The 25888-nt window shown below is 42.9% G+C and overlaps 1 protein-coding gene across 2 annotated transcripts; it reads left to right on the forward strand.

The window, feature by feature from the left end:
* The first annotated feature begins 92 nt into the window (after positions 1–92).
* Positions 93–24863, forward strand: Xrcc6 (X-ray repair cross complementing 6). 2 transcript variants are annotated; one of them, XM_051189462.1, is made up of 13 exons: positions 93–208; positions 828–916; positions 2510–2622; positions 5012–5150; positions 5276–5530; positions 9186–9369; positions 10989–11175; positions 13909–14077; positions 15476–15637; positions 16545–16674; positions 21057–21157; positions 22379–22492; positions 24492–24863. In XM_051189462.1, exons 1-13 carry the CDS (start codon positions 114–116, stop codon positions 24686–24688), a joined length of 1935 nt encoding a protein of 644 aa, XP_051045419.1. In that variant the 5' UTR covers positions 93–113; the 3' UTR covers positions 24689–24863. The 2 variants fall into 2 exon arrangements, with proteins under 2 accessions (XP_051045419.1, XP_051045420.1); XM_051189463.1 differs by lacking the exon at positions 93–208 and adding an exon at positions 742–751.
* The last annotated feature ends 1025 nt before the right edge of the window (positions 24864–25888 follow it).

The raw sequence follows: 25888 nt of genomic DNA on the forward strand, positions 1-25888 counted from the left end.
AGAAGGGGCGGGGCTTTCCCTGCCTGCGTGCGATCCAGTTTAGGAATAGGGGTGGAAGCCAGGGATGGAGATGGGCGTGTCCGCTTGACGGACAGAAGAGCGTGGTGTGCGTGATGACGTGTACGTCGTTGATTGGGAGAGAGAGCTGGAGCCCGCGTAGACGTGGTGCCTGCCTTCTGTCCCCTTGGCCCGCTCACCTGCTGCAAAGGTAGGTCGGCTGTAGTGTAAGTGTTGGGCGCGGTTTGCTGTGGCCAGGCTAGTCACCTCAGTGTCCCACGGACCCTTGCTTCGCAGCAGAGCAGCTCCCGTCCGAAGACACACACTGTGGGTCCTGCTCCTTTCTCCCCAGCGTGTGGGAGTTCCTGGTTGAGGGTTGGGGGAGATATGGGGGAGAATGAAGACGAGTGTTTTCGCGGGAACACCAAGTACCCTCACAGTCTAGTTGGCGCTGGAGTTGAGACCTTCAGAGCTGGGCCGCTCCATTTTACCCTGCCCCCTACTGCCAGCCACTTTGGTCCTGCAGTTTCCTTAAGAGATAGCCAGGGGGGAGGTTGTTGCTGGAATGATCCTCATGCTTATTTCCTCTGCTCCCTCCAAGCACCAAGAACTCTCGGTAGCAGGAGCCATCATTCACATTCCTCATAAGTGACCCGAGCATTTAGAGCAGATCTAGAAAGAACCTAGAAGTCGATTTTCTTTTATTTATTTATTTACTTATTTATTGTGTAGCACAAGACCTGACACGCGGTAGGTAAGCGCTCTATCACAGCTACTCGGTATTTTTTTCTGTTTAAATTTGTTTGTTGTTCATAATTTCTCTCACGTAGTGAGCAAACCAACATGTCAGGGTGGGAATCCTATTACAAAACCGAGGGTGAGGAAGAGGAAGAAGAGGAGGAGAGCCCTGACCCAGGTGGTAGGTAGCTTCATCATGTAGTGTGGTCTGTGTGGAAGACTTTCTACGTTTTTTGCTGGAAGCACTTTGCTGTCTGATAGTTCTTACTTTTCTCCCCAGATAATCAAAAATACTCTCCTTTGGGGTTTTCAGAGCTATTCGGGTCATACTCCAATCTGGGAATATTTGTTAACCCTAAATTTTTTACTAGTCACTAATAGATTTTTCTATTACTCTCCAATCGTTGATTATGTCTATTGTAATTTTTGTTACTTGATTTACATATTTTTGGCTGTTTTTAAAAATATTTTTATTTTATGTATGTGTGTACACCATGTGTATGTCCGGAACTGAAGTTATAGGTGGTTGTGAGCATCCATGTGTGCACTGAGAAGGGGAATCTGGGTCACCTGCAAGTGTTCTTAAGCACTAGTTTTAACTACTGAGATACTTCTCTAGCTCCTATTTATTTATTTAGCTATTTATTTAGTTATTTATTTAGTTATTTAGTTTTTCAAGACAGGGTTTCTGTGTATAGCCCTGGCTGTCCTGGTACTGGATCTGGAGGCTACCAGACTAGCCTCTATCTCAGAGATCCACCTGCTTCTGCCTCCTGAGTGCTGGGATCAGAGGTGTAAGACACCACTGCCCAGCTATTTATTTTTGAGATTTGGTCTCACGTAGATCAGACCGTGTAACTGACATTAAATTTGAGCTCCCTATGACTCCTGGGATGTGAGTCTACATGAAGTGGCTGTTGGTAGCTACACATCCTACTCTCCACTTTTCCTCTTTCCTCTTACCTAGGATCAGAGCCCAGCTTCAAGATAGTGCTATGAAACCTCCCTCACCTTCAGAAAGGTATAAGAGACTCCTGGGGCTGGACAGATGGATGGCTTAGTAGTTAAGAGCACTGGGTGCTCTTCCAGTGGACTTGGGTTTATTCCCAGCACCTACATGGTAGTTCACAGTCATCTATAACTCTATTTCCAAGGGACCTGATGCTTTCTTCTGACCTCTAAGAGCAGACTAAGCACATTCTTTACATACATACATATAAGCAAAACACTGACACATAAAATGCATATATTTAATAGAAATTTTTTCAAGGAAATAAAAGTAAAAACTCGAAACTAATGATTTGAGATATATACTTTAGATGATTTTTTGTTTCTTCTTCTTTTTCTTCTTCTTTTTGTTTGTTTGTTTGAGACAGGGTTTCTCTGCTTATGTTGTGCTGGGATTAAAGGCTTGTACCACCACCTCTCGGCTACTTAGATAAACTTTGTGTAGTGCATGTACTTTGGTGTTGCAGATTGGACCTAGGCCCTGTCACACATGCTATAAAGAAAAATAAGGGAATGAGTACCAAAAAAAAAAAAAAAAAAAAAAAAAAAAAAATCAAGAGACTAGTTTTCCTTTGGGAAGACATTAGGAAGAATGTAGGGAAGACAGAGGATGCTTGGCAGGACTGGTGTCCTGACAGGAGTGGTGGGTTTAAGTTCACTGTATGGTAATTGCCAGGTTGCAGTTTTGCTCTGTGGGCTCTGTGAGTGATAAGCATAATAAGTGTGATGCAAAAGGTAAACTTTTATTCCATTTGTTCCTCCATAGGAGAATATAAATATTCAGGAAGAGATAGTTTGATTTTTCTGGTTGATGGCTCCAGGGCTATGTTTGACTCTCAGGGAGAAGATGAAGTCACACCTTTTGATATGAGCATCCAGGTAAGACTGCCTGGTTATTGAACTTATAAAATTAGGGGTGGTCATGGTGGTACGAGCCTTATATCCCATTACTCTGGAGGCAAAGGTAGGCAGATCTCCAAGTTTGAGACCAGCCAGTTCTATATAGTTAGTTCCCAGACAGCCAAGGCTATATAGTGAGACCCTATCTCAAAAAAATAAAACAAAAAATAGGAAGAAGCCCATGGGCAGAATGTGGGTGGGTAGGATGCTATGTGGTAATCAGGTCAGAACCCTAGGAATGGAGTAGTCTTTGTCAGGTTGTTTCTCATCCACAGGCCTCACGTGGGACCCAGAATCCTTTTTTGTGAGATCATACTTAATTTGTACCAAAGAAGGTCTCAGAATGGTAGCATATGCCTGTAGTCTGCACCTTGGATGCTGCAGTAGGAAAAGTGTGACTTCAGAGGCAGCTGGGGTGACATAGTGAGATTCTGCCAAAAAGGAAAAGGAAAATTGTTTTCTGAGACAAGGTTTCTCTGTGTAGCCCTCGCTGTTCTGGAACTCAATCTGTAGACCAGACTGGCCTTGATCTCATAGATCTGCCTACCTCTGCCTCCTGAGTGTTGACATTAAAGACATGTGCCACCACTGCCTGGATAGTTTTAAATTTTAAGTGTGTGTGTGTGTGTGGGGGGGGAGGTCAGAGGGGTATCAGATCACCTGGAACTAGGCAATCACTGAGCCATCTTTTCAGCCCTAATATACTTGTTAAAGTTGAGTGTCTCATGTAGCCTAGGCTGGCCTCAAAATTTACTTTGTACCTAAGGATGACCTTAAAATCCTTTCTCCATCTCCCACATACTGGAGTTATAAATATGTACCACTATACCCAGCAAATACCACTTTTATTTATTTTTTAAAATTTATTCAATTTTTATTTGTTTTGTGTATATGGGTGTTTTGTCAGCAGACATGTCTGTGTACCATTTGTATGTTTTATGCTAGAGGATGCCAAAAAGGGCTTAAGATCCCCAGACCTGGAGTTACAGATGGTTGTGAGGCACCATATGGGTGCAGGGAATAGAACCTGAGTCCTTTGGAAGGAGTAGCCAGTACTTTTAACTGATCACACATTTTTCCAGCCCCCACAAATACCAGTTTTAAGTTTGTATGTTGATGGTGGATAGTTCCCCCCAGATGGTAAGAGTGGCTATGTTGGAGGACATCCTCCATTTTATTCTGGGTACTCTAGAAATACACTGCTCCCACCTTCTGTGTTAGCTTTGGGAAGGTAGAAGTGGGTTCTCAGAGTTGGATTGTAAAGTCAAGTGCTGCTGTTACAGTGTGGATGAGGTCCTTTTGAGGCTGGCTCACTGGTTGAGACCAAAATTCAATCCCCAGTATCAATCACCACTACCACCATCATCACCCCCCCACCACGCTCCCAGTACACAAGTCTTTTCGAGAGTTGAAAATTACTTGTAGTAAACATTTAGGATGCAGTTTTAAAATGAGCAAAAGAAAACTAGGGGTATAGATCAGTTGGTAGAGTGCTTCCCTAACAAGTGGAAGATGCTGCATTGGTAATGTACACCAGTATTTCCAGCAATTGGGAGGTGGAAGTGAGAGAATCAGAAGTTCAAGGTCACCCTTGGCTACATATTCAAGTTTGAGGCCAGCCTGGGCTTCATGAGATCCTGTCTCTAAAAGAGGGTTGGGGTAAAGGACTTGAGTAGACATTTCTCCAAAGATAACAAACATAGGCTGCTGTTAATAATGCTGAAAGAGGCTAGGCATGGCGCTTTTAGTCTCAAGCACTCAGGAGGCAGGCAGATCTCTCTGAGTTCAATACCAGCCTAGTCTACATAGTGAATTTCAGGACAGCCAGGACTATGTAGAGAAACCCTGTCTCAATAAAACCAAATAAATTAAATTTTTTTTTTTTTTTTTGAGACAGGGTTTCTCTGTGTAATAGCCCTAGCTGTCCTGGAACTCACTCTATAGATCAGGCTGGCCGTCAACTCATGGAGATTCACCTGCCTCTGCCTCCCAAATGCTGGGATAGTAATTCTGCTCTTAATGTGTATGACATGTAGAATGAAAAACATACTGGGTCCTTGGAGTGTAGCTCAGTTGGTAGAATACATGCTTACCCTCATAAAGTCATGAGTTCAGTCACAGAACTGCATAAACCCACTATGATGGGGCATTCTTACAACCTCCTGCCTCCGCCTTCCAAGTGTTGGGGTGACAGCATATGCCACCATGCCTAGTTTCTGTGGCATTGATCCTATGGCTCCGTGAAAACCAGCCATAAGTACTCTCCCAGCTGAGTTCCATTTCCCAGCTCATAAATACTAAGTGCCTGCTACACCTGGCACTTACAGAGGCTCAGTGTTAAGTAAACACAGAATTTTTATTTTTTCAGTGTATCCAGAGTGTGTACACCAGTAAGATCATAAGCAGTGACCGAGATCTCTTGGGAGTAGTGTTCTATGGTACCGAGAAAGACAAAAATTCAGTGAATTTCAAAAATATTTATGTCTTACAAGATTTGGATAACCCAGGTCAGTAATACTCAAGCACGGTTCCTTTGTGCCTAGTTACATAATGGTTAGGTGAAGAGGCCTCTGTTAGCCTGAGATGATGGTGCTAATGGTCTTGTTTTTCTGCCCATTTTGACTCATATCAGGTGCTAAACGTGTGCTAGAGCTTGATCAGTTTAAAGGACAACAGGGAAAAAAATATTTCCAAGACACAATTGGCCATGGATCTGATTACTCCTTGAGTGAAGTGCTCTGGGTCTGTGCCAATCTCTTCAGTGACGTCCAGGTCAAGATGAGTCACAAGAGGGTCATGCTGTTCACCAATGAAGATGACCCACATGGTGATGATAGTGCCAAAGCCAGCCGGGCCAGGACCAAAGCCAGTGATCTCCGTGACACCGGTGGGCATTTTCCTTATCCTTTTATTATTATTTTATGTATATGTATGTATTTATTTATACTATGTGCATCCAAGAGCCTATGGGGGTCCCTACTGGCATCAAATCCCCTAGAATGGGAGTTACAGATGGTTGTGCACAGCCATGTGGTTGCTGAGAACTGAACCCAGGTCCTCTGTAAAAGCAGCCAGTGCTAGGGTTGTTGTTGTTGTTGGTGTTGTTGTTGTTGGTGTTGTTGTTGTTGTTGGTGGTGGTGGTGGTGGTGCACACCTTTAATCCCAACACTTGGGAGGCAGAGGCAGGCGAATCTCTGTGAATTCAAGGCCAGCTTGGTCTACAAAGCTACACAGAGAAACCCTGTCTGGGAAAAAACAAAAAAACAGCCAGTGCTACCTCTCCAGTTTTGTTTTCTTATTTGTATTTTCTTTCTTTAATTTTCTTTTCTTTTCTTTTTTTTCGAGACAGGGTTTCTCTATGGCTTTGGAGGCTGTCCTGGTACTAGTTCTTGTACCAGGCTGGTCTAGAACTCATAGATCTGCCTGCCTCTGCCTCCCGAGTGCAGGGATTAAAGGCGTGCACCACCACCTCCTGGCTTTTTCTTTAATTTATTTTATGCATATGTTTTTTTAAATGCATGAATGTTTGTGGATCTATCTCTCTAGCCCCAAAGGAATATATATTTTAATTAATAAGAATTTTATGTGTATGGATGTTTTGCTTGCATAGATGTTTGTGTATCACTTTTGTGCCTGGTTCCTGTGAATGCCTGAAGAGGGCATTGTATCCCCTGGAACTGGAGTTAGACAACTGTGAGCTACTATGTGGGTACTGGCAGTCAAATCCAGGTCCTTTGGAAGAGCAGCCAGTGCTTTTAACTGCTGAGCCTTCTCCCCAGTCTTTATTCTTTTAGATGGCTCCTAACCTATTTTCTTTATAGCTAAGATCAAACATTGCTTTTGTCATCAAGAGACAAATAAAAGAGTGAAGTGAAACTAGGGAGACATTAGTGTGGCCTAAGTGGCCTGGCCAGCTATCTAATCTAGTAGAGCATGCTTGTCTTGACCTCAGTGCTGCTTGGAATGTTAGTCATTTGAGTGTTGTTTGAAGTAGTATGACAGCCACTTTCTTTAGGTCCTGATAATGCTAATAGTCAATCTAGATTTTGTTTTGGGTTTGTTCATTTTTTGAGATATCCTGCTTTAGCTTCCCAAGTGGTATTATTCCTGGTGTGCACTATCATGCCTAGCCTAGGGAGTCATTTGAAGGACTTAAGCTTAGTCTGGAGAGATGGCTCAGTAGTCAAAAGCACTGGCTGGTCTTCCAGAGGATTCGGTCTCCATTGTCAGCACCCACTTCGTGGCTAACAACTGTCTCCAGTTTCAGGGGATCTGATATTCTCTCTCTTCTGGCCTCTATGGGCACTGCATGCATGAAGTACAAGACTTGCAAACAAAACACAGCTAACATATAAGTACATCTTTAAAAAACAAATTCATAAAGAAACTGGGCAGTGGTGGTGCACATCTTTAATTCCAGCACTCTGGAGGCAGAGGCAGGCCAATCTTTGTGAGTTCTAGACCAGCCTGGTCTACAAGAGCTAGTTCCAAGACAGGCTCCAAAGCTACAGAGAAACTTTGTCTTGAAAAACCAAAAATAAAAATAAAAAAAGAAAAGAAAAAAAGAAATCCACCCCTCAAAAAAAAAAAAAAAACCCAAAACAACAAAGGAACAAAACAAAAACAAATATAAAGAAGCTAGCTGGTGGTGGTGCATTCCTGAGGCAGAGACAGGTGGATCTCTTGAGTTCAAGGCCAGCCTGGTCTATAGAGCCAGTTCTAGGACAGCTAGGGCTGTTACATAGAGAAACCCTGTCTTGAAAAAAATCAGTCAAACAAACAAATAAATAAAACCAAGTAAATGATGTTTGGCTGCCCTGGTGATGCATGCCCCAAATCCCAGTGCTTTGAAGAGGGAGGCAGGAGGAATATGAGTCCAGCCTTGGCTACAGGTTGAGATCCTAGCTCAAAAACAACAATTCAGCAAATGAAACCCATTTGAATTTAACTGATGCTTGAGTTGGGCACAGTGTCATGTTCCATAGCATCAGATGCTGTGGAGCCTGAGGCAGGAGAGCTGCTTAATCTAGGAGTTTCTCACCACGCTATGTTACAGGACACTGAGCATTGGCTGCATACCTGTTTGATAGATACAAATTTTTTTTTTCACCCAGACTGGCCTGGAAGTTGCTATGGAGCTTGAGGATAACCTTTAATTTCTGGTCCTAATCCTGACCTCCCTACACTGCCCTTGACTGAATATATATATATATACTATCTATCTATATTTCTCTCTCTCTCTCTCTTTCTCTCTCTCTCTATATATATATACATACACACACACACACACATGTGTTTGGTTTTTAGGATAAGAGTTTTTCTGTGTAGCCCTGGCTGGCCTCGAACTCACAAAGATCTACTTCCTCTGCCTCCTGAGTGCTGGGATTAAAAGCATGCACTACCACTGTCCAACTAACTTTTCTATATTTTTGAAACCAAAAAATAAATAAATAAATAAATAAATAAATAACTATACTATAACTCACTATGGCCCAAAACTCAATAGGTGGCCTAGTGTAGGCTCAAACTCATAGCAGTCCTCCTGCCTCAGCCTCTCAAGTGCTAGGATTATTTGCATGTCTAGTGTAGACATGATTTTTCAAATGTTTCTCTTTCTGGAGATAGGGTCTCACTGTGTATTCTTGGCTGGCCTGGAACTTGCCATGTAGACCTAGTGATTTCTAACTTGTTTTATTTTTCCTGCCTCTGTCTTCCAAGAATTAGGATTATCCATAAACATCACCATATCTGGCCCAACACCATCTCTTTAAAAAAAAAATTTAAGTACCCCTATTAAAACCAAACTTAGCTGGGTATGGCGGTGCATGCCTTTGATTCCAGTACTGGGAATACAGAGGGAGATGGACATCTGAATTCCAGGTCAGCTTTGATTACAGAGTGAGTTCCAGGCTAGTCAGAGCTATATAGTGAGAACCTATCTCAACTGCCCCCACCAAAAATAAATAGGTAGATAGATAAATAAATTTTAAAAATTTGAGTTTATGCCAGGTAGTAATGGCATACACTTTTAACCCAACTGGGAGGCAGAGGCCAGTCTGGTCTACAGAGGGAGTTCCAGGACAGCCAGGGGTACACACAGAAATCTCATCTTAAAAAAAAATTGCATGTACCTGTTTTATATATCTGTGTGTGGGCACAGGGATGTCACTTTGCAATTTGTCCAAAAAGCAATTTGTCCAAGAACATCTCTCCAACCAGTGTGTAGTTCCTGGGGATTGAACTCAGGTCAGGCGTGGTTCTTTACCCAATGAGCCATCATGCTGACTTAACAATATCTCTTTGTAGGACATGGGGAGATATTTCAGTGGTTAAGAGTGTATAGTGCTCTTTTTTAAAAGACCAAGTACCAATCCATTATCCTGGCATTCTGCAGTGGAGGGGTATGGGGTGCTTGGAAGCAGGAGCCTTGTTGTAAGTCCCAGGCCAGCCAGGGCTGCATACTGAGAGCTGTTTGAACAGAGAATGGTAATTCTCATTTGCTGTACTTTGTTGCCCCTGGTTTTGCTCTTTCCTTACATCAGGGATCTTCCTTGACTTGATGCATCTGAAGAAACAAGGGGGCTTTGACATATCCTTGTTCTATAGAGACATCATCAGTATAGCTGAAGATGAGGATCTCGGAGTTCACTTTGAGGAATCAAGCAAGCTGGAAGACCTGCTAAGGAAGGTTCGAGCCAAGGAAACCAAAAAGCGAGTATTGTCCAGGTGGGCACCCAGCCTGTGTGAGCCTCCCATTCTTCCCTAACAAATTGCAAACAGTGCGTAGATTAGACTTCCCCACCTACACTTCTGTCATGCTGTTCTTATACCTGCTTTATCTAGGGATAGCTGTGTCTTTGGCTGGGGATGGTTCTGTGTGTCTTCACAGTAACACAGCCTTCCGTTTCCTTGATGTGTAACTCCTCTGCTGCACTCCTTAGTACCTCGTCTGATCTCATTAGATAGCAGATGCCTCATTAGGTTATGTATTGTAAGGAGTAAGTAAAAGACATCTAATACACACAAAGGAGCTTAACTGATGTTACCTATTTATTTTTAAGTTATGTGTATGTATGGAGTAGGGGTTTTTCCTCCCGCCGCCTGGTCTGGTCCCGCAGCCTGGTCTGGTCCCGCCGCCGCGCCAGCCCCAAACAATACACTGAGACTCTGTATTAGATATAATTCTGTTGGCCCTGTTACTAGTTTCTTATCTGCTAGCTCTGTCTTAATTATTAGCCCATTTCTATGTATTTCCACCTGGACTTACCAGGGAGAGGCGGCTGGCGGTTCTTCCTTCTCCAGACTCTCCATCTTGGCTCTCCTTACTACTTCCTCTTTCCTCCTTGTCCCTAGTCCCTCCTATCTTCCTTTCCTATTGGCCAACAGTGCTTTATTCATTAACCAGTATGAGAAACAAATATACATAATGACATCTCCCATCATATGTATGAGTGGGTTGTCTGTAGGTAAGAGGCACTGAATCCCTTAGAGCTGGAGTTACAGATGGTTAGGAGACACCCAATGTGGATGCTGAGAAATAAACTCAGGTCCTCTGGAAGAACAAGTGCTTTTAACCACTGAGCCATCTCCAGCCCCCCCAGATGTTAGTTATCATTGTTAAAGTTATTAAGCCAATGAGATAGCTCACCAGGTAAAGGTGCCTGCTGCCAAGCCTGATGATCTGAGCCGCTCATTCATTCATTCATTCATTCATTCATTCATTCATTCATTCATTCATTCATTGCAGGGTTTGACTGTCCTGGAACTCACTCTATAGACCAGGTTGGCCTCAAATTCTACCTGTCTCTGCTTCCTGAGTGCCGGAATTAAAGGCATGGGCCAAAACACCAAGCTTTATTTTATTTTGATTTTTTATAGCATGAGATCAATAGTAACCAGGTTGTTAGACTATCACTTTTTCCTTTTTAAGACAAGGTCTTGCTATGTATTCTAAACTGGGGTTGCAGGTGTTTATTAGCTGCATTCCACTCCCCCCACCTCTCCACTTATTTATTTATTAATTATTGTTTGTTTGTTTTTGTATTGCTTGTGAACAGAGTCTTGTGTGTGGACATGTCTAGCCTGGTATTTGATGTGTTCCCCTTTCTGGCCTTGAACTCTTGGCAAGCTTAACTGTCTTAGTTCCTCAACTGCTGGGATTAGATACTTGCCACCACACCCAGTGCTGTATTCTGTTTACAGTCTACACGCTTTTTGTATTCTAAGTGATTATTGGAAAGAATTAAACAAATTGCAACTTGACTGCTATGAAAACATTTTACATAGAAACATACAATGATCCTGTCCATGCTTGCTTTTTTTCTTTTTTTCCCCTCCTCCCTCAGGTTAAAGTTTAAGCTTGGAAAAGACGTATCACTCATGGTGGGTGTCTATAACTTGGTCCAGAAAGCTAACAAGCCTCTTCCGGTGAGGCTCTATCGAGAAACAAATGAACCAGTGAAAACCAAGACTAGGACTTTTAATGTAAACACCGGCAGTCTGCTCCTGCCTAGTGATACCAAGCGGTCTCAGGTAGGTGGCTAACCCTACTGAGTCTCTGTTTCAGGATTGACAGGAGGTGGGGGCTGGAGATGGCTCAGCAGTTAAGAGGGCACTTGCTGTTTTTGCAGAGTACTTAGGTTCCATTCCCAGCATCCACATGATGCCTCCAACCATCCATAACTTCAGTTCTAGGAGCGTAGACCCTTCTTCTGACCTCTGGATGCACTAGGCATGTGTGGTGTGTGTGTGTGTGTGTGTGTGTGTGTACATACATATATATATGCAGATAAATAAATCTTGGAAAAAAAAATACTTTAACCCCAGCACTTGGGAGGCAGAGGCAGGTGGAACTCTTTGAGCTGCAGGTCAGCCTGGTCTACAGAGTGAGTTCTTGCACAGCCAGGGCTATGAAAAGACCCTGTCTTAAAAAAATAAAATAAAAAAAACAAAGGAAAAGGGAGGGAACACATTGAACAGCCTAACCAGCTAAGTCATTCTTCACCTGCATTTTTCTAGATAAGCTTTTATAACAGGAAGCCGCTGGCCTCAAAACACATGGGTCTGTGAAGCAGAAAGCCAAATAAGCCAGGTGTTGGAGGAAACGTTGGCCTTAATTGCTCAGCACACACTGCTGCAACTGTTTAAGTACAACGACGGGAAGTTAACCCCAGGCTCTGCAGAGTTAAGGTTTGCAGGTGCAGTGGACTGTTTTTTGTTTTTTGGTTTTTTTTTTTTTTTTTGTGGTGTGTTTAAGGGTGAGGATTTTCTTATATTTTTTATTTATAGCATTCTATAGTTTATTATACATTTTATATAACTTAATCCTAATAATCCACTGAAAACATCAGGGCAGGTAATAATTCTTCTTTATGTTTCAATGAACTGAGGTTATGAGCATTAAGTGACTCACTCATTGGGGGGAGATCACATAGCAGAAGAGGCTGCATGAGGCCTATATCTAAACCTAGAGATAAGTCAGTGAAATACTGGTAAGAGCAGCCACAGAGAAATCTGTTTTTGCTGGACTATTTTGCACTGAATGATACACCTCTGTTTTTCTGAGCAGGGCAAACCACTTGTCCTTTCTTTGCTTAGTACTTTTTAGAAGGATGTGCTATTGAAAATTGAACACATCCTTTTGTTAGTTTGAGACAGGTTCTCAGTGTGTACACCAGGCTGGTCTCGAACTCAGATTCACTTGCCTCTACCTCTCCAGTGCTGCAGAAATTAAATGCATGAACCACCATGACTGGTTGAACACATCCCTTTAATTATATAAAATGTGAGAGAGGATCAGATTTTTGTATATGTTCAAGACATAACTGTCTGACTAATTAGGTATTTTTATTTAAACATTACACACATATACACACATGTACTTCTGGAGTATAAATTTCACACTAGAGGGTTTCTCCCTGCTGTTTGAAGGACAGAAGATGAAATATTCTCTTTCAATTGCTTATTGGGTAGCAGCCCTCTGACCACTGAATTTTCTACATAGATCAGAAGGGCTGTTTTTGCAATAAACCTAAATTTGACTCAGCCACCACATTCTGGTATTAATCATATTTCAGGATCAAAGTTAAAATTTATAAGTAACATTTAGGTGTGTTTCTTTACCTTTTTTTTTTTTTTTTTTTTTTTTTGTTGTTGTTGTTGTTGTTTCTTTTTTCAAGATAGCATTTCTCTGTATAATCTTGGCTGTCTCCTAGTCCTGCCTCTGCCTTCCAAGTGCCAGAATTAAAGGCATGCACCATCTCCCAGCAAGTGTGTTTCTTGCTGCCTCCCTACTACCCTGCCACCAAACCTCAATCCAGAACCTGATGTGGGACTTCCCATCCCATAAAGTCCTGTGAGACAAGTGCTCTCCCACTGACTGAGCTATCTCCACAGTCTTTGGTTTGCATGTCTGTCATGGATAGGGCTGGGAGGAGCATGGCCTTTGGCATCTGAAAGATATAGATTTAAAGACCACTGTAAACCTAGCAATGGTGGTGTATGACTTTAATAGAGGCAGTCAGATCTGTGAGTTTCAGGACATCCAAGGCTTTTGGGGTGTTGAAGTGTGGGGGATTGCCACTGTAGTCGTAAAATCTGGAGTATGTTGCCCATAGGCTTTGTTGTTGTTTTGCTTGTTTTACTTCAGAACCAACTCAGGGCCTTCTAATTTCTAGACAGGCACTGTTGAGCTATCCCTGCAGCTCCTGTTAAATAGCCTTTAATACCTATCTCCCAGGATTGCTACAGAAGACAAGTTAGATGGCACATATAAACTACCTGGAGGTCTTTAAGTAAATGCTCATGCCTGTGTTGTATGAGGATGATGTCTCTGGTAGCCCATCTCCTGCTCCTTGAAGCAATCTGGTCTGTGTGCATATATAACTGTGCACCATGCACTTGTATGTAGAGGCCAGAGGAGGACATTGATTATTCTGCTCTGTCCTCTTCCTCATTCTCTTGAGAAAGGGTTTCTCACCAAACCAAAGCTTATTGTTTTCTTAGCCATGTTGGCTGGCTGCAAACCTCAAGATCCTCGTGTCTCCTCCCTCAACCCAACAGTGAGGTTCCAGGTACATTTGGTATTACATGGGTGTCAGGGATGTAAACTGTGTCCTCACAGTTGTGTAGCAAGGGCTCTTATCCAGTAAGCCATCTCCCCAGACTCCACAGAGCCAATTTTAACTTGATGATGTTTGGTGGCTCCATATGCATCTCTACATAGCCCTTTTGTGGCCCTTGCTATCCCTATCCTTTCTCTTTTAGACCTATGGGAGTCGTCAAATCGTGCTAGAGAAAGAGGAAACAGAGGAACTGAAGCGGTTTGATGAGCCAGGTTTGATCCTCATGGGCTTTAAGCCCTTGGCCATGCTGAAGAAGCACCACTACCTGAGGCCCTCCCTGTTTGTGTACCCAGAGGAGTCCCTGGTAAACGGTGAGTGCATGCATAGTCCCTGTTCTTGTACCCAGAGGAGTCCCTGGTAAATGGTAGACCAAGGGAGAGCCCACAACTGTCACTGGGTTTATTGAGCCATGTATCTTAAATGGATGCTGCTTGGATACTATGAGAGATATGAATGGGGTATTTTAAAAACCTCTCATGTTCAGAAGAAAGAAAAAGGTAATGTTTATATTTTGGAAATATGGACTGAGCAAAGTTAAATTTCTTCAGGAACCTTACCATACTGACATGCATTGTGAAAAATCCAGGTAGGAGGGAGGGCTGTGGAATTTGAGTTTGGTGTTTTTGTTTTGTTTTTATATGCATTAGTGTTTTCCCATGGGTTTCAGGTCCCCTGGAACTAGAGTTACAGACAGTTGTGAGCTGCCATGTGGTTGTTGGGAATTAAACCCAGGTCTTTTGAAAGAGCAGACAGTGCTATTAACTGATGAGCCCTCTCTTCAGCCCAGAATTTGAGTTGTTGGGGTTTGTTTGTTTGTTTGTTTTAAAGATTTATTTATTATATATACAATGTACACCTGCAGGCCAGAAGAGGGCATCTCATTACAGATGGTTGTGGGCCACCATATGGTTACTAGGAATTGAGCTCAGGACCTCTGGAAGAGCAGCCAGTGCTCTTAACTACTGAGCCATCTCTCCAAGACCAGGTTGGCCTCGAACTCACAGATATCCATCTGCCTCCACCTCCCAAGTCCTGGAATTAAAGGCATGCACCACCACCACAACCGGGCTAGAATTTTTTTTTAAAAGCTTTTCATCCTACGTAATTATAAGAAGGGCCAAATAATAGAGCCAGAACCAAACCCAGGACATTCCTCTGCTTTAACTGTGAGCAGTTCAAGGTGATGAGACCTTTGCCTTTGTATGTACTTGCACTTCACAAAGAGCTCTCCCCATACCTGATTGGTTTCTGTTAGTGCTGGAAACTAATGCCATTAGCCTAACATTAGTGCAATGAGATGACAATGATTCATACTCCCAAAGGGAGTATTTGAGCCCCCAAAGTTGGTTGCTGTTCTTTCTCTTTCTCTGCCCCTTCCACCCCTACTTTCCCTCAGCTCTGATTCTTCACCTTTTACTCATTGAGGTATCATGGCCCTTTAAAGAAAATGAACAAAACTGTGCCTGGATATGTTAGCACACTCCTTTAACACCTTTAGTCCCAGCACTTGGGAGGCAGAGGCAGGTGGATCTTTGAGTTCGAGTCCAGCCTGGTCTACAGAGCTAGTTCCAGGACAGGATCCAGAGCTACACACAGAAACCCTGTCTCAAAAAACAAAACAAAACAAAACAAAACAGACTATGCTTATATTGGGATGAGACGGAAAGGAGGGTGCTTTAGAATGCAGGCCAGTGACATTTGTTTTCTAGGGAGCTCAACCTTGTTCAGTGCTCTGCTCACCAAGTGTCTGGAGAAGGAGGTCCTAGCAGTGTGTAGATACACACCCCGAAAGAACGTGCCCCCTTATTTTGTGGCTTTGGTACCACAGGAAGAGGAACTGGATGATCAGAATATTCAGGTGACTCCAGCAGGTAAGTGGCAGAAAGATCCAGGCTCTTGAACCTTGCCATGTGCGTTGGAATCCCTTTGGGGACCTGAAGAACCAGAGCCCCAAGAATCAGTCTTGGGAAATGTGATTTTAAGATATTGTAGGTGGGTGTGATCCCCTGACAGGCAAGGCCACCATAGATGGTGAGAACAGTGTGCACAGTCACAAGGTTGTCAGGCTTAGAATTGTCTCCATCATGACTGTTTGCACATTTCTGATGTGCAAAGATTCAGGGCTTCTCTGTTGATGTTTTTCTTCACTGAATGTCTCTGGTCAGCCTTTATTCTTGGTTTATGTCCTGTAATTGCCAAGGCAGTGTGGTGTAGTGGAGATGACATGGATAATTTGAAGTCAGGTTTGCTTTTATCTATTTTGTCCCTCTATATAAGGTCTCAGGATGTAGCCTAGGCTGACTTTGAACTTGTGTTCCTGCTGCCCCAGCCCAGAGTGTTGTTATTACAAGCATGCACCACCATACCCAGCTGTGACTTTGTCTTATGCTCTACATCTGAGAGCTCACTTTATTTTGTTTTGGACTATCTCTGCCACTTGTCAGTTACTTATCTTGGGGACAGCTGGCTCTGGATTGTCTAAAATTAATAATAATGATGATAATGATAATAATAATAAAAGCTAGACACTGGGACCAACTGCTGTTGCCTAGCTGTTGCTCCTGGTTGGGGCACCCCTCCTCTGTCAGGGTTCCCATGTATCCCCAGAGTCGGTTAGACCCACTTCCACAGGGGTCCCTGGTAAAGGAGGACCTGGATTTGTAACCACCAGCCGCAGCGTCACAAGCATCACAGGACACAGAGGGATGAACTTGGGACTCAGAGACAAACAGCTGCATCACTAAGTCAAACCTCAGAAGACCTGTCTACCTTCCTCAGGGTTCCAGCTTGTCTTCCTCCCCTATGCTGACGACAAGCGGAAGGTGCCCTTTACTGAGAAAGTGATGGCCAACCCGGAGCAGATAGACAAGATGAAAGCTATTGTTCATAAGCTTCGCTTCACATACAGGTGAGTGCTGGGGTGTCCTTGGGCTTTCTTCTGGAGCTGTCTCTTGACTTGGGCCATATTAGAAATTCAAGTTAGACACAGACTAAGAGGGTGTGGTTCTTGTCAGTTAGTCAAAAACAAGAGATCATTACTTGTCACCAAGAATTTAAAAAGTACATGGGCCTGGCAGTGGTGGCTCATGCCTTTTGTCGCAGCTCTCAGGAGGCAGAGGCAGGTGGATCTCATGAGTTCAAGGGCAGCCAGGGCTATACACAGAAAACCTGGCTTGAAAAGCAAAACAAAACAAAATACATAGAGAATGAAAAGCTCTACTTGAGTCTCAGAATGCTGGGAAACCTGAAAAGTCAGATGTGAAGCCATGTGTGGTGTATATACCTGTAATCCCAGTGTTTAACCATTGTGCCATCTCTCTAGCCCAAGATTATTTTTGTATGTATGTTTAGCCTGTGTGTGTTTGTTTGCATGTGTGTGTGTATCTATCTATCTATCTATACATACATACATACATACATACATACATACATACATACATATCTATATCTATATATCACATCTATGGCTAGTGCTCAAGTTATCCTTTAGGCTTGAAGTTAAAGCCAGTTTGAAATGCCATACAGGTGCTAGGAGCTGAACCCAGGTTCTCAATGGGGGCAGCAAGTGTTCTCAATTGCTGAGTGCTCTCTTCAGTCCCCAAGTAACTTTTTTTTGTTTGTTTTTTGAGGCTGGTTTTCTATGTTACAGACAGCCCTGGCTGTTCTGGTACTCTGTAGACCGGCTGTCTTGAAGTCACAGAGATTAGCCAGCCTCTGCTTCCTGAGTCTTGCAATTAAAGGTGTGTGCCTACACCCAGTTCTCAAGTCACCTTTTATAAACAGAAAAGAGAATATCTTTTAAAGCCTATACACAATGTGACTACAGACCTAATTATCACATGCCAGTGTGTATTTTTGTAAGACAACTACCTCCTTAATAGGTTGTCAGTGCCCTGTAGAGAAACTGTGGGATGCCTTCTACTGTACTTTGTCATCATGCACAGCTGCGGTGTGAGATCTGATTAGCAGCTGCCCCTCCCAGCCCCTGGTCTCCACCACTCTGGGTTCCTGAGAGTTTGATTGTTGCAGATATGCACACAAGTGGAATCATGTGGTATTTGTCCTCCCATAACAGTGTGCTTTTCCTCAGCATTTGTATTCCAGACTTAGTATTGTTGCTGCATGTGTCTGGATTTCCTTCTGTAAAAAAAAAAAAAAAAAAAAGGTGTTTTACCTGAAAGTTTGTTTGTGCATCATATGTGTGCAATCCATGAGGTCAGAAGAGGGCATAGGATTCCCTGAAATGAGTTACAGATGGTTGTGAGCAGCCATGTGCGTGCTGGGAATCAAACCCAGGAATTCTGGCAGAGCAGCGAGATCTATATCACTGAGACATCTCTCTAGCCTCTTCCTTTTTGTTTTTTAAAGGCTGACTAATAAATATTAATATACTTAATATAAATATGTAATATACTATGTTCTTCATCCACCCGTTAATGTATGTGTGTAGTGAGTTGGATTTTTCTTTGGGCTTCTAACTCATAAATAATGACACACAGACCTATGAAAGCTTGGCCTTAGCTTAGTCTTGTTTTTAACTAGCTCTTATAACTTAAATTAACCCATTTCTGTTAATCTATGTTCTGTCATGTACTGCTCATCCTGGTTCCTCCATGTCTCCTCATGTCTCTCTTGTGTACCTTGAGTATTCCTCCTACTTCCTGTGCTCAGAAGCACTACCTATTTCTCCTGTCTAGCTATTAGCCATTAAGCTTTTTATTACACCAATTCACAGCAATACATCTTCCCACAGTGTACAAATAACCCACAACGTATGTGTAAGGTTTCTATGCCTTGGCTGTTGTGAGGAGGACTGTAGTGATGTTGGGGATGTTGGTATATCTTTGACGTCTTGATATTTGGATAGTTCTTCTTTTAATTGAAATTTTTTTACCTTTACTATTTCCTTTTTGTGTGCCACAGTACATGGGTAAAGATCAGAAGACAACTTAGGAGTTGGTTTTCTCCTTCCATCATGTGGGTCCTGGGGATTAAACTCAAGCCTCAGGTTTGGTAGCTAGCACCTTTGTCTACTGAATTATTCTACCAGCCCTGTATTTTAAAATGTTCACATTTTTATTTGTTGTGTGTGTGTATAAGTAATGTACATAGATGATGACAGGACAACTTTTGGGATTTGGTTGTCCTTCAGTGTGGCAACCCAAGCAAGCCGCCTCTTACCCACTGGGCCACCTCACTGGCTCTCTGTCTGTAATTTTTGAAGAACCTCCATACTGTTTCCCATAGGTCCTACCCATTTTGTATTCTCACCAAAAATGTACAGTTTTCAGTTTCTCCCCATCCCCACACTTCTTGTTTTTGTTTTTAAAGATAGTATTATAACTGTGATGCATACCTATAGTTCCCAGAACTCTGAAGGTAGAGGCAGGAGGATTAGGAGTTAGAGGTCATCTTTGAGTTCACAGCTTCCTTTGGGACCCTTGAGATTTTTTTTTTTTTTTTTTTTTTTTTTTTTTGAGCTGGAGGAGACTGAGTGATTATGTAGGCCTGGCTTGTCTTTACACATGTGGTTTTCAGACTGTCTCCTGAGTATTGGCCTTGAACTTGCTACATAGCTAGGAGGAATTTGAACTTCTGATCCTGCCTTCCCCTCTGCAGTGCTGGGATTACAAGCAAGTGCCATGATGCCTGTTTTGTGTGATGTTTGGAATTGAACCCAGGGCTTCATGTTTACTAGTCAAACGCTCTCTCAGCTGAGCTGCATCCTGAGCTCCTGTCTTGTATTTTTTTCAGAGATGTGAAGTGATATCTCATTGTAACATCATTTATATTTCCCTAATAACAACAACATCTGAACAACTTTTATGTACTTCTTGGCTATTTGTATGTCATCTTAGGAAACATGCTTATCAAGATCTTAGTTGTTTTGTTAAGATTTTGACACATTGTCTTGCTATTTAGCCCAGAGTGGCCTGGGTGTTGGAATTAGTGGCATACATCACCATGCTTAGTTTGTAGTCTATTTTAAAGTCAGTTTATAAGTCTTTCCTTTTTTTCCTTTTGCCATCGAGTTAGAGTTTTTCACATTCTATCTTTTGTTACTTCTACTTTTGGGCAAATGATACCTTTCATTGGGTATGTGGCATACATCACATCTGTAATCCCCACACTTGGGGAAGTGGAGGCAGGAGTATGAGGAGTTCAAGGTCATCTATGCTGCAGAATAAGTTTGAGGCCAGCTTTGAATATATGAAACCGTGTCTCAAAAAAAAAAAAAAAAAAAAAAAAAAAAAAAAAAAAAAAAAAAAAATAAAAAACCCAAAACCAAAAAGATGCCTTTTTCCTTCAGCTACAACTTTCTGCTATAATCCTTTCCTAGGAAATGGGAGCACTAAGAAATATACCATGTAGGTTTGGGGATGTACTTTCCTAGCATGTCCAAGGATCTGGGTTTAATCTCAGGCATATGTCTTACACACATACACCAAGAACAAACATGTTCCGTGTGTTAGACAGTATTCTATGTACAATGCTGGATTGAATCTGGGATCCCTAGCATGTGAGGCAAGTCCTCTTCACTTACTTATACCACAATTCTGTCCTTATTTCTCCATAAGAAATCTGAAGGGGACACTAAAGATGGATCAGTAGTTAAGAGCTCTACTCTTGCAGAGCCCTGGAATTTGATTCTCAGCACCAATGCCAGGTGGCTCACAGTCACCTGTAAGTCCAGTGCCAAGGGATCTGACACCTTTGACTTCTGTAGGCTCTGCTGATGTCTGCAGACAACCATACTCATACCTGTGTGTGTGCATGTGTGTGTGCATGTGTATACATACAACACACATACACAAGTCTGAAAGAACTCTGAAAGGTTGATTTTGTGCCCGTTTTGCAGATGAAGCAGGATATAAGCCCAGAGGCCTTTTTTTTTTTAGTTTCATCCAACTGGAAAAGCTTAGAGACCAGAGACCAAGCTTCAGCTCCGTGTGTGTGACTCTGGGTTCAGATGCTTAACTCCTGTTCTGCTCTATACACAGGAAGCACATTCGATTTTCTACCTCTCCATCCAGCTGTCCTTTGTTTTTTTCTTTCTGCTTTAGCCATTCTGTTTTCTCTATTCTTGTCTCAGCTTGAAGAGGCAAGTGACCAGGTTTGCTTTGCAGTTAATGTCCCAGCACCCAGTGATAAATTGAAAACTGGAGAGAGAGAAGTTCTGAGGTCTCCATTCACTTGTGGTCTTTCTCTCTGACCGTAGACCCACGTGGTCTTTGCTGGGTATTTAGTTTTCTTCCTGAAAGTGCTTATGTTTTGCTGTTGTCTTAACAGGAGTGACAGTTTTGAGAACCCTGTGCTGCAGCAGCACTTCCGGAACCTGGAGGCCCTTGCTTTGGATATGATGGAGTCTGAGCAAGTGGTAGATCTGACACGTAAGAAATGTGGACTGAGCTGAGAAGGCCTTTGTTCTTGTTTGTTGGTGCTAGGGATTGAACCCATGGGGCTCACACCCTGTGGGGAGGCAGCCTTCCACCTTGTTTGGTGAGCAACATCCTTAGCTGAGAACTTTAAATTCAAGTCTGAGGCCTGGGCCTGTCTCAGCTGCAAGTGGTGCTGCTGTGTGTGTGCTGGGGGAACCACAAAGGAAGATCGCTTTTGCTGCCCAGTGATCTGAAGTGTTTTTCTAGCTGTCTACAGACCTCCTCATATAGACCGTCTCTGCTTGAGAGAGGTTTTCTAGGTCACCTTAGACTTCCTGGAACAGATTTGGCTAGCTTTGCAGTGACAGGAGGAAAGAGCCAGGCTCCTGAGATCTGACTCTGAACTAATTATGTCACCCCATGTCTGTGTTGGTGAAAGTTAATGTTTATAACATTCACTAAGGCCTATAGTGAGGCAGGCAACTACATGCTGACTCAGTTAATACTCACAGTTCTGACGTAGGGGCCACTGCTGTTCTTACTCTACAGAGAAGGGGATGGTTTCCCAGAGCAGTCAGGAATGGGTACATTAGTAAACACTGAGTCCTGCCCTCGCCCTGAACCACTGTGCTTACTGCTTTTCTATTAGGCTGGGCATCTCTGGCCTTGCTATTAGATCCCTTCTTGATGCTATTTATGAGGACACAGACTGTGACAGGGAGATTAATAGTCATTGGAAACAGATTGGATTTAATGAAGGTCCTCATAACAGTTAAAAGGACCATATGCTTAGCATCCTAGTTATCCACAGCCTCTTACACCAGACAAAATAGCTGTTATATTGAAAGCAGGCATGATTGTGGAGACTGTCTAGCCCCGTCCAGCAGAAGACAATCAACGCTTAAATTTGTAGCCATGAGGAAGGACTACTTCCATATCCTTAGTTCACTTGAAGTAGGCAAGTGGACATGTGTAGGCGCTATGCCATTTAAATGCTAAACTGGCATTTTTCAAGACTTGGGAATGTAAGGTCTTAGAACTTTGATTGAGGGGCCCCTCAATCTGAGAATGCTGGAAGGATTCCGTCCATGTTTTCATGGTCAGCTGCCTTGTATCCAGCCCTTCCCCCACCTGAATCAGTGCCCTCTCATGTGTTCCCCACAGAACTGGAACTGGACAGGTCACTAGGATGCATGTGATTCACCTGACCACTGTGTTGTTTTGATTTTCTAGTGCCCAAGGTTGAAGCCATAAAGAATAGACTGGGCTCCCTGGCTGATGAGTTTAAAGAGCTTGTCTACCCACCTGGCTACAATCCTGAGGGAAAAGCTACCAAGAGAAAACAAGGTGAGGGGCTGGGTCTAAGTGTACAGCATGTTCCTTTAAAAAGTACCTCAAGGTTGTTATGGTCTTACCATAGAGAACTTACTTTCTTACTTTTCATTTTTTTGGGGGGGGGGTGACAAGTATACTGGGAGTCAAAGTCAGAATTGCACATCTGCAAGTGAGCACTGTATCACTGAGTTACATCCCAGCCTTTTCAGGAATTTGTATACATGGGGGTGGTGGGGCATAGTGTTAGAATATGTGCGTAGAAATTTCTGTACAAATGTGCATACTTCAACACAAATGGAGAGTACTTACACTGTCTCTCTCTCTGTATGTGTGCGTGAGTGTGAGTGTTTTGGGGGGCAGAGTATGGACACATGCAAGCTGTGGCATGTGTGTGGAGCCCAGAGAACGATTTTCCCTTTTATTTATGCCAATTCCAGGGATCAATCAGGTTTACTTGGCAAATACTGGGATCTGATGAGCCATTCACCAGCACTCTACCTTGTTAAAACTTTTTTAAAAAAGATTCATTTTATTACTTTGAGTGTTTTGCACCATCTATATGTCTGGTGCCTCCAGAGGTCAGAAGAGTGTTGATACATTCTTGACCTGGAACAGTTCTCTTGGAACTGGAGTTACAGGTGGTCAGGACCCATGTAGGTTCTGGGAACCAAACCCTAGTAAGTCTTTTGCAAGAAAGAGTACAAAGTGTTCTTAACCCTTAAGCCATTTCTAGCCCCTCTCCCTTACTTTTAAAACTAGGCTGATGAGATGGCTCAACCAGTGGCCATTTGCCCTATGTAACCTGAGTTCCCTTCCTGGGACCCCAATAAAGATGGGGTAAAGAACTGATCCTACAAAAATTGTTCTCTTATATCTACACACGTCCTCCTGGGTACTGGGAACATAGGCATGGATCATCACACTGGCTTCTATGCTCTGAACAATCTTGTACTTTACATCCATTATCTAAATTTTCTAAGATTTATTTGTGTTTATTTTGTCTGCACATCTGCACACTAGAGAGCACATCAGAACCCATGGGACTACAGATAGTTATGAGCTGTAATGTCGGTGCTGGGAATTGAACTCAGGCCCTCTGAAGGAGCAGCCAGTGCTCTTAACTGATGAGCCATCTCTCCACCCCCTGATTATCTAAATTTCCACAAAGAAAATGGCAAAGAGAATGTACTACTTTGATGTATGGATCTGAGGTCAAGAGTGTAGTCTCAGTGTCCCCCTCTCCCCTTATCTGTTCTTGGAACTGACCATTTTTCTTATAGGACAGCCCTTTTTATTGCTGACGGACCCCCAAGTTTTCTTTACTTTTATAAATGTGAAGCTCACATTTATAACTATTTTGGAATGGTTTGGGTTTAGGTTTTAATCCTTTTGGCTGCCTTTGGCTAAGTAAAGCCATATTTAAGCCTTGTTGCCTAGTAGACCCATGAGGACTGGTGTATCGAGATATTGGTGGCCATCCTGATTGCTCCATTTTGTTTCAGAACCAACTCCTTATGCTCTAGAAGATGCTGCCAGAGCTTGGCAGACATTGTCTGTGGTTTACCAATGAATTTGTCACTTGCCCTGTTTTTATTGCCTGGTGCCTTAGAACTTATGTTTTTTCTTTTCTTGAGACAGGGTTTCTCTGTGGCTTTGGAGGCTGTCCTGGAACTAGCTTTTGTAGACCAGGCTGGTCTTGAACTCAGAGATCAGCTTTGCCTTTGCCTCCCGAGTGCTGGGACTAAAAGCATGTGCCATCACCGCCTGGCAAGATGTTTTTTTTTTTTTCTTACACCTTGGATTTTCTGGCATTTAAGCCAGGGCCTTAAGCATGCTAGGCAAGTACTTCATTGCTATGCCATATTTCCAGCTCCTGGAAATTTTTGTAAAAGAAAAAGTGATAGGCTCACACAGAATGAGCAGCTGTTTTAGGTAAGCAGAGTCCTGTGTCATGTAGCTGGGATACCACTGGAAGAATTTCTAGGTTGCTCCTTTCCTGCCTTTTCTCTAGATGATGAAGGTTCTGCAAGTAAAAAGCCCAAGGTGGAGTTATCAGAAGAAGAGCTGAAGGCTCATTTTGCGAAGGGCACACTGGGCAAGCTCACTGTGCCTACACTGAAGGAGGTCTGCAAGGCCTATGGGCTTAAGAGTGGACCAAAGAAGCAGGAACTGCTAGATGCTCTCACCAGACACTTCCAGAAGAACTGATTGAAGGGCACACTCCCAGCCACTTCCTACATTGCGACCAGGCTTATGTTTTCACCAAGTTAGTTTCTTAGCTACAGAGAACTGCCTGACAGAAGTGCAAAGTTCTTACCTCATCGTGGAGAGTGCAGCCCTACCACTTTGCTGTGCCTTATTTGAATAAAGAGCTCTAACTTTATACTGTGTACTGTTCAGTATGAATGGGTATGTAGCTGCCTCCAACCCAGAGGTTACCCTAATTGGCTCTTAGCTTAATTTTGTCCCCTATGAAGTACATATCAAAGTGCAAACAAACATCTTATAGGAGGTTGGGGAAGAGTGACATTGATGGATAAGTGGTCATACAGGTACTTCTGAGTGACAAGCTTTAGCAAGATTGTATTTCCATATGCCTCCCCCCACGCACACACCTATTTTCTTGTGTATGATGCGGGGCTGGAGAGATGGCTTAGCAATTAAGGGTACTTGTTGCTCTTGCAGAAGATGGAGGTTTGTTTCCTACCACCCACATAGTGGTTCACAACCATCTGTAACTCCACTTCTAGTTGATCTAATACCTTCTTCTGACCTCCATGGGCACTGAACATTTACATGGTGAATGTACACACATGCAAGCAAAACACAAATAAAATTAGGTCAAATTCTTTTGGATCCTGGTTAACAAAGAAACTTACAAAGACAGCACTCCCTGAAATCTCAATCCACAAATCCCCAGTTTCTTGGGATGATGACTGACTGGCCTGGGGAGGCAAACGAGCCCTTAGCATATGGGTCTCAGCTGCCTTTGTCTTCAAGTGTGCTTTCTGCTGGAGTGGGAATATAGGAGGAAAATGAACATAATCTATTGTCATTCATCTGACTTCTGTGGTAGTTATTTGCAGTGGGAAAGAGTTTTTAAATTAAAAGTATTGTTTGTGTGATACAGGTATAAAGCACAAGAGGCAGGAGAGGTGGTTGTGATTCAGTTTCCAACACTAATTCCACATGTGCCCAATGGACTGCCAATAGTAATTTCCAGCTGTGGGTAATTTTGTTCTCAGGGCATGTTTGATTAATTAATCATTTCTGGAAGGGAGTGGTGGCATGCTACTGCCATCTAGTGTGCAGAGGCCTGCAAGGCAGCCCTACAAATGGGTTTTATTAGGAAATCCTGTTCTAGACTGGTAATACTTCAGTGAGTCTGTACAAGAGAATTTTGAATTA

Source organism: Phodopus roborovskii, unplaced genomic scaffold (genome assembly GCF_943737965.1).
Source record: "Phodopus roborovskii unplaced genomic scaffold, PHOROB, whole genome shotgun sequence".
NCBI classification, from domain to species: Eukaryota; Metazoa; Chordata; class Mammalia; order Rodentia; family Cricetidae; genus Phodopus; species Phodopus roborovskii.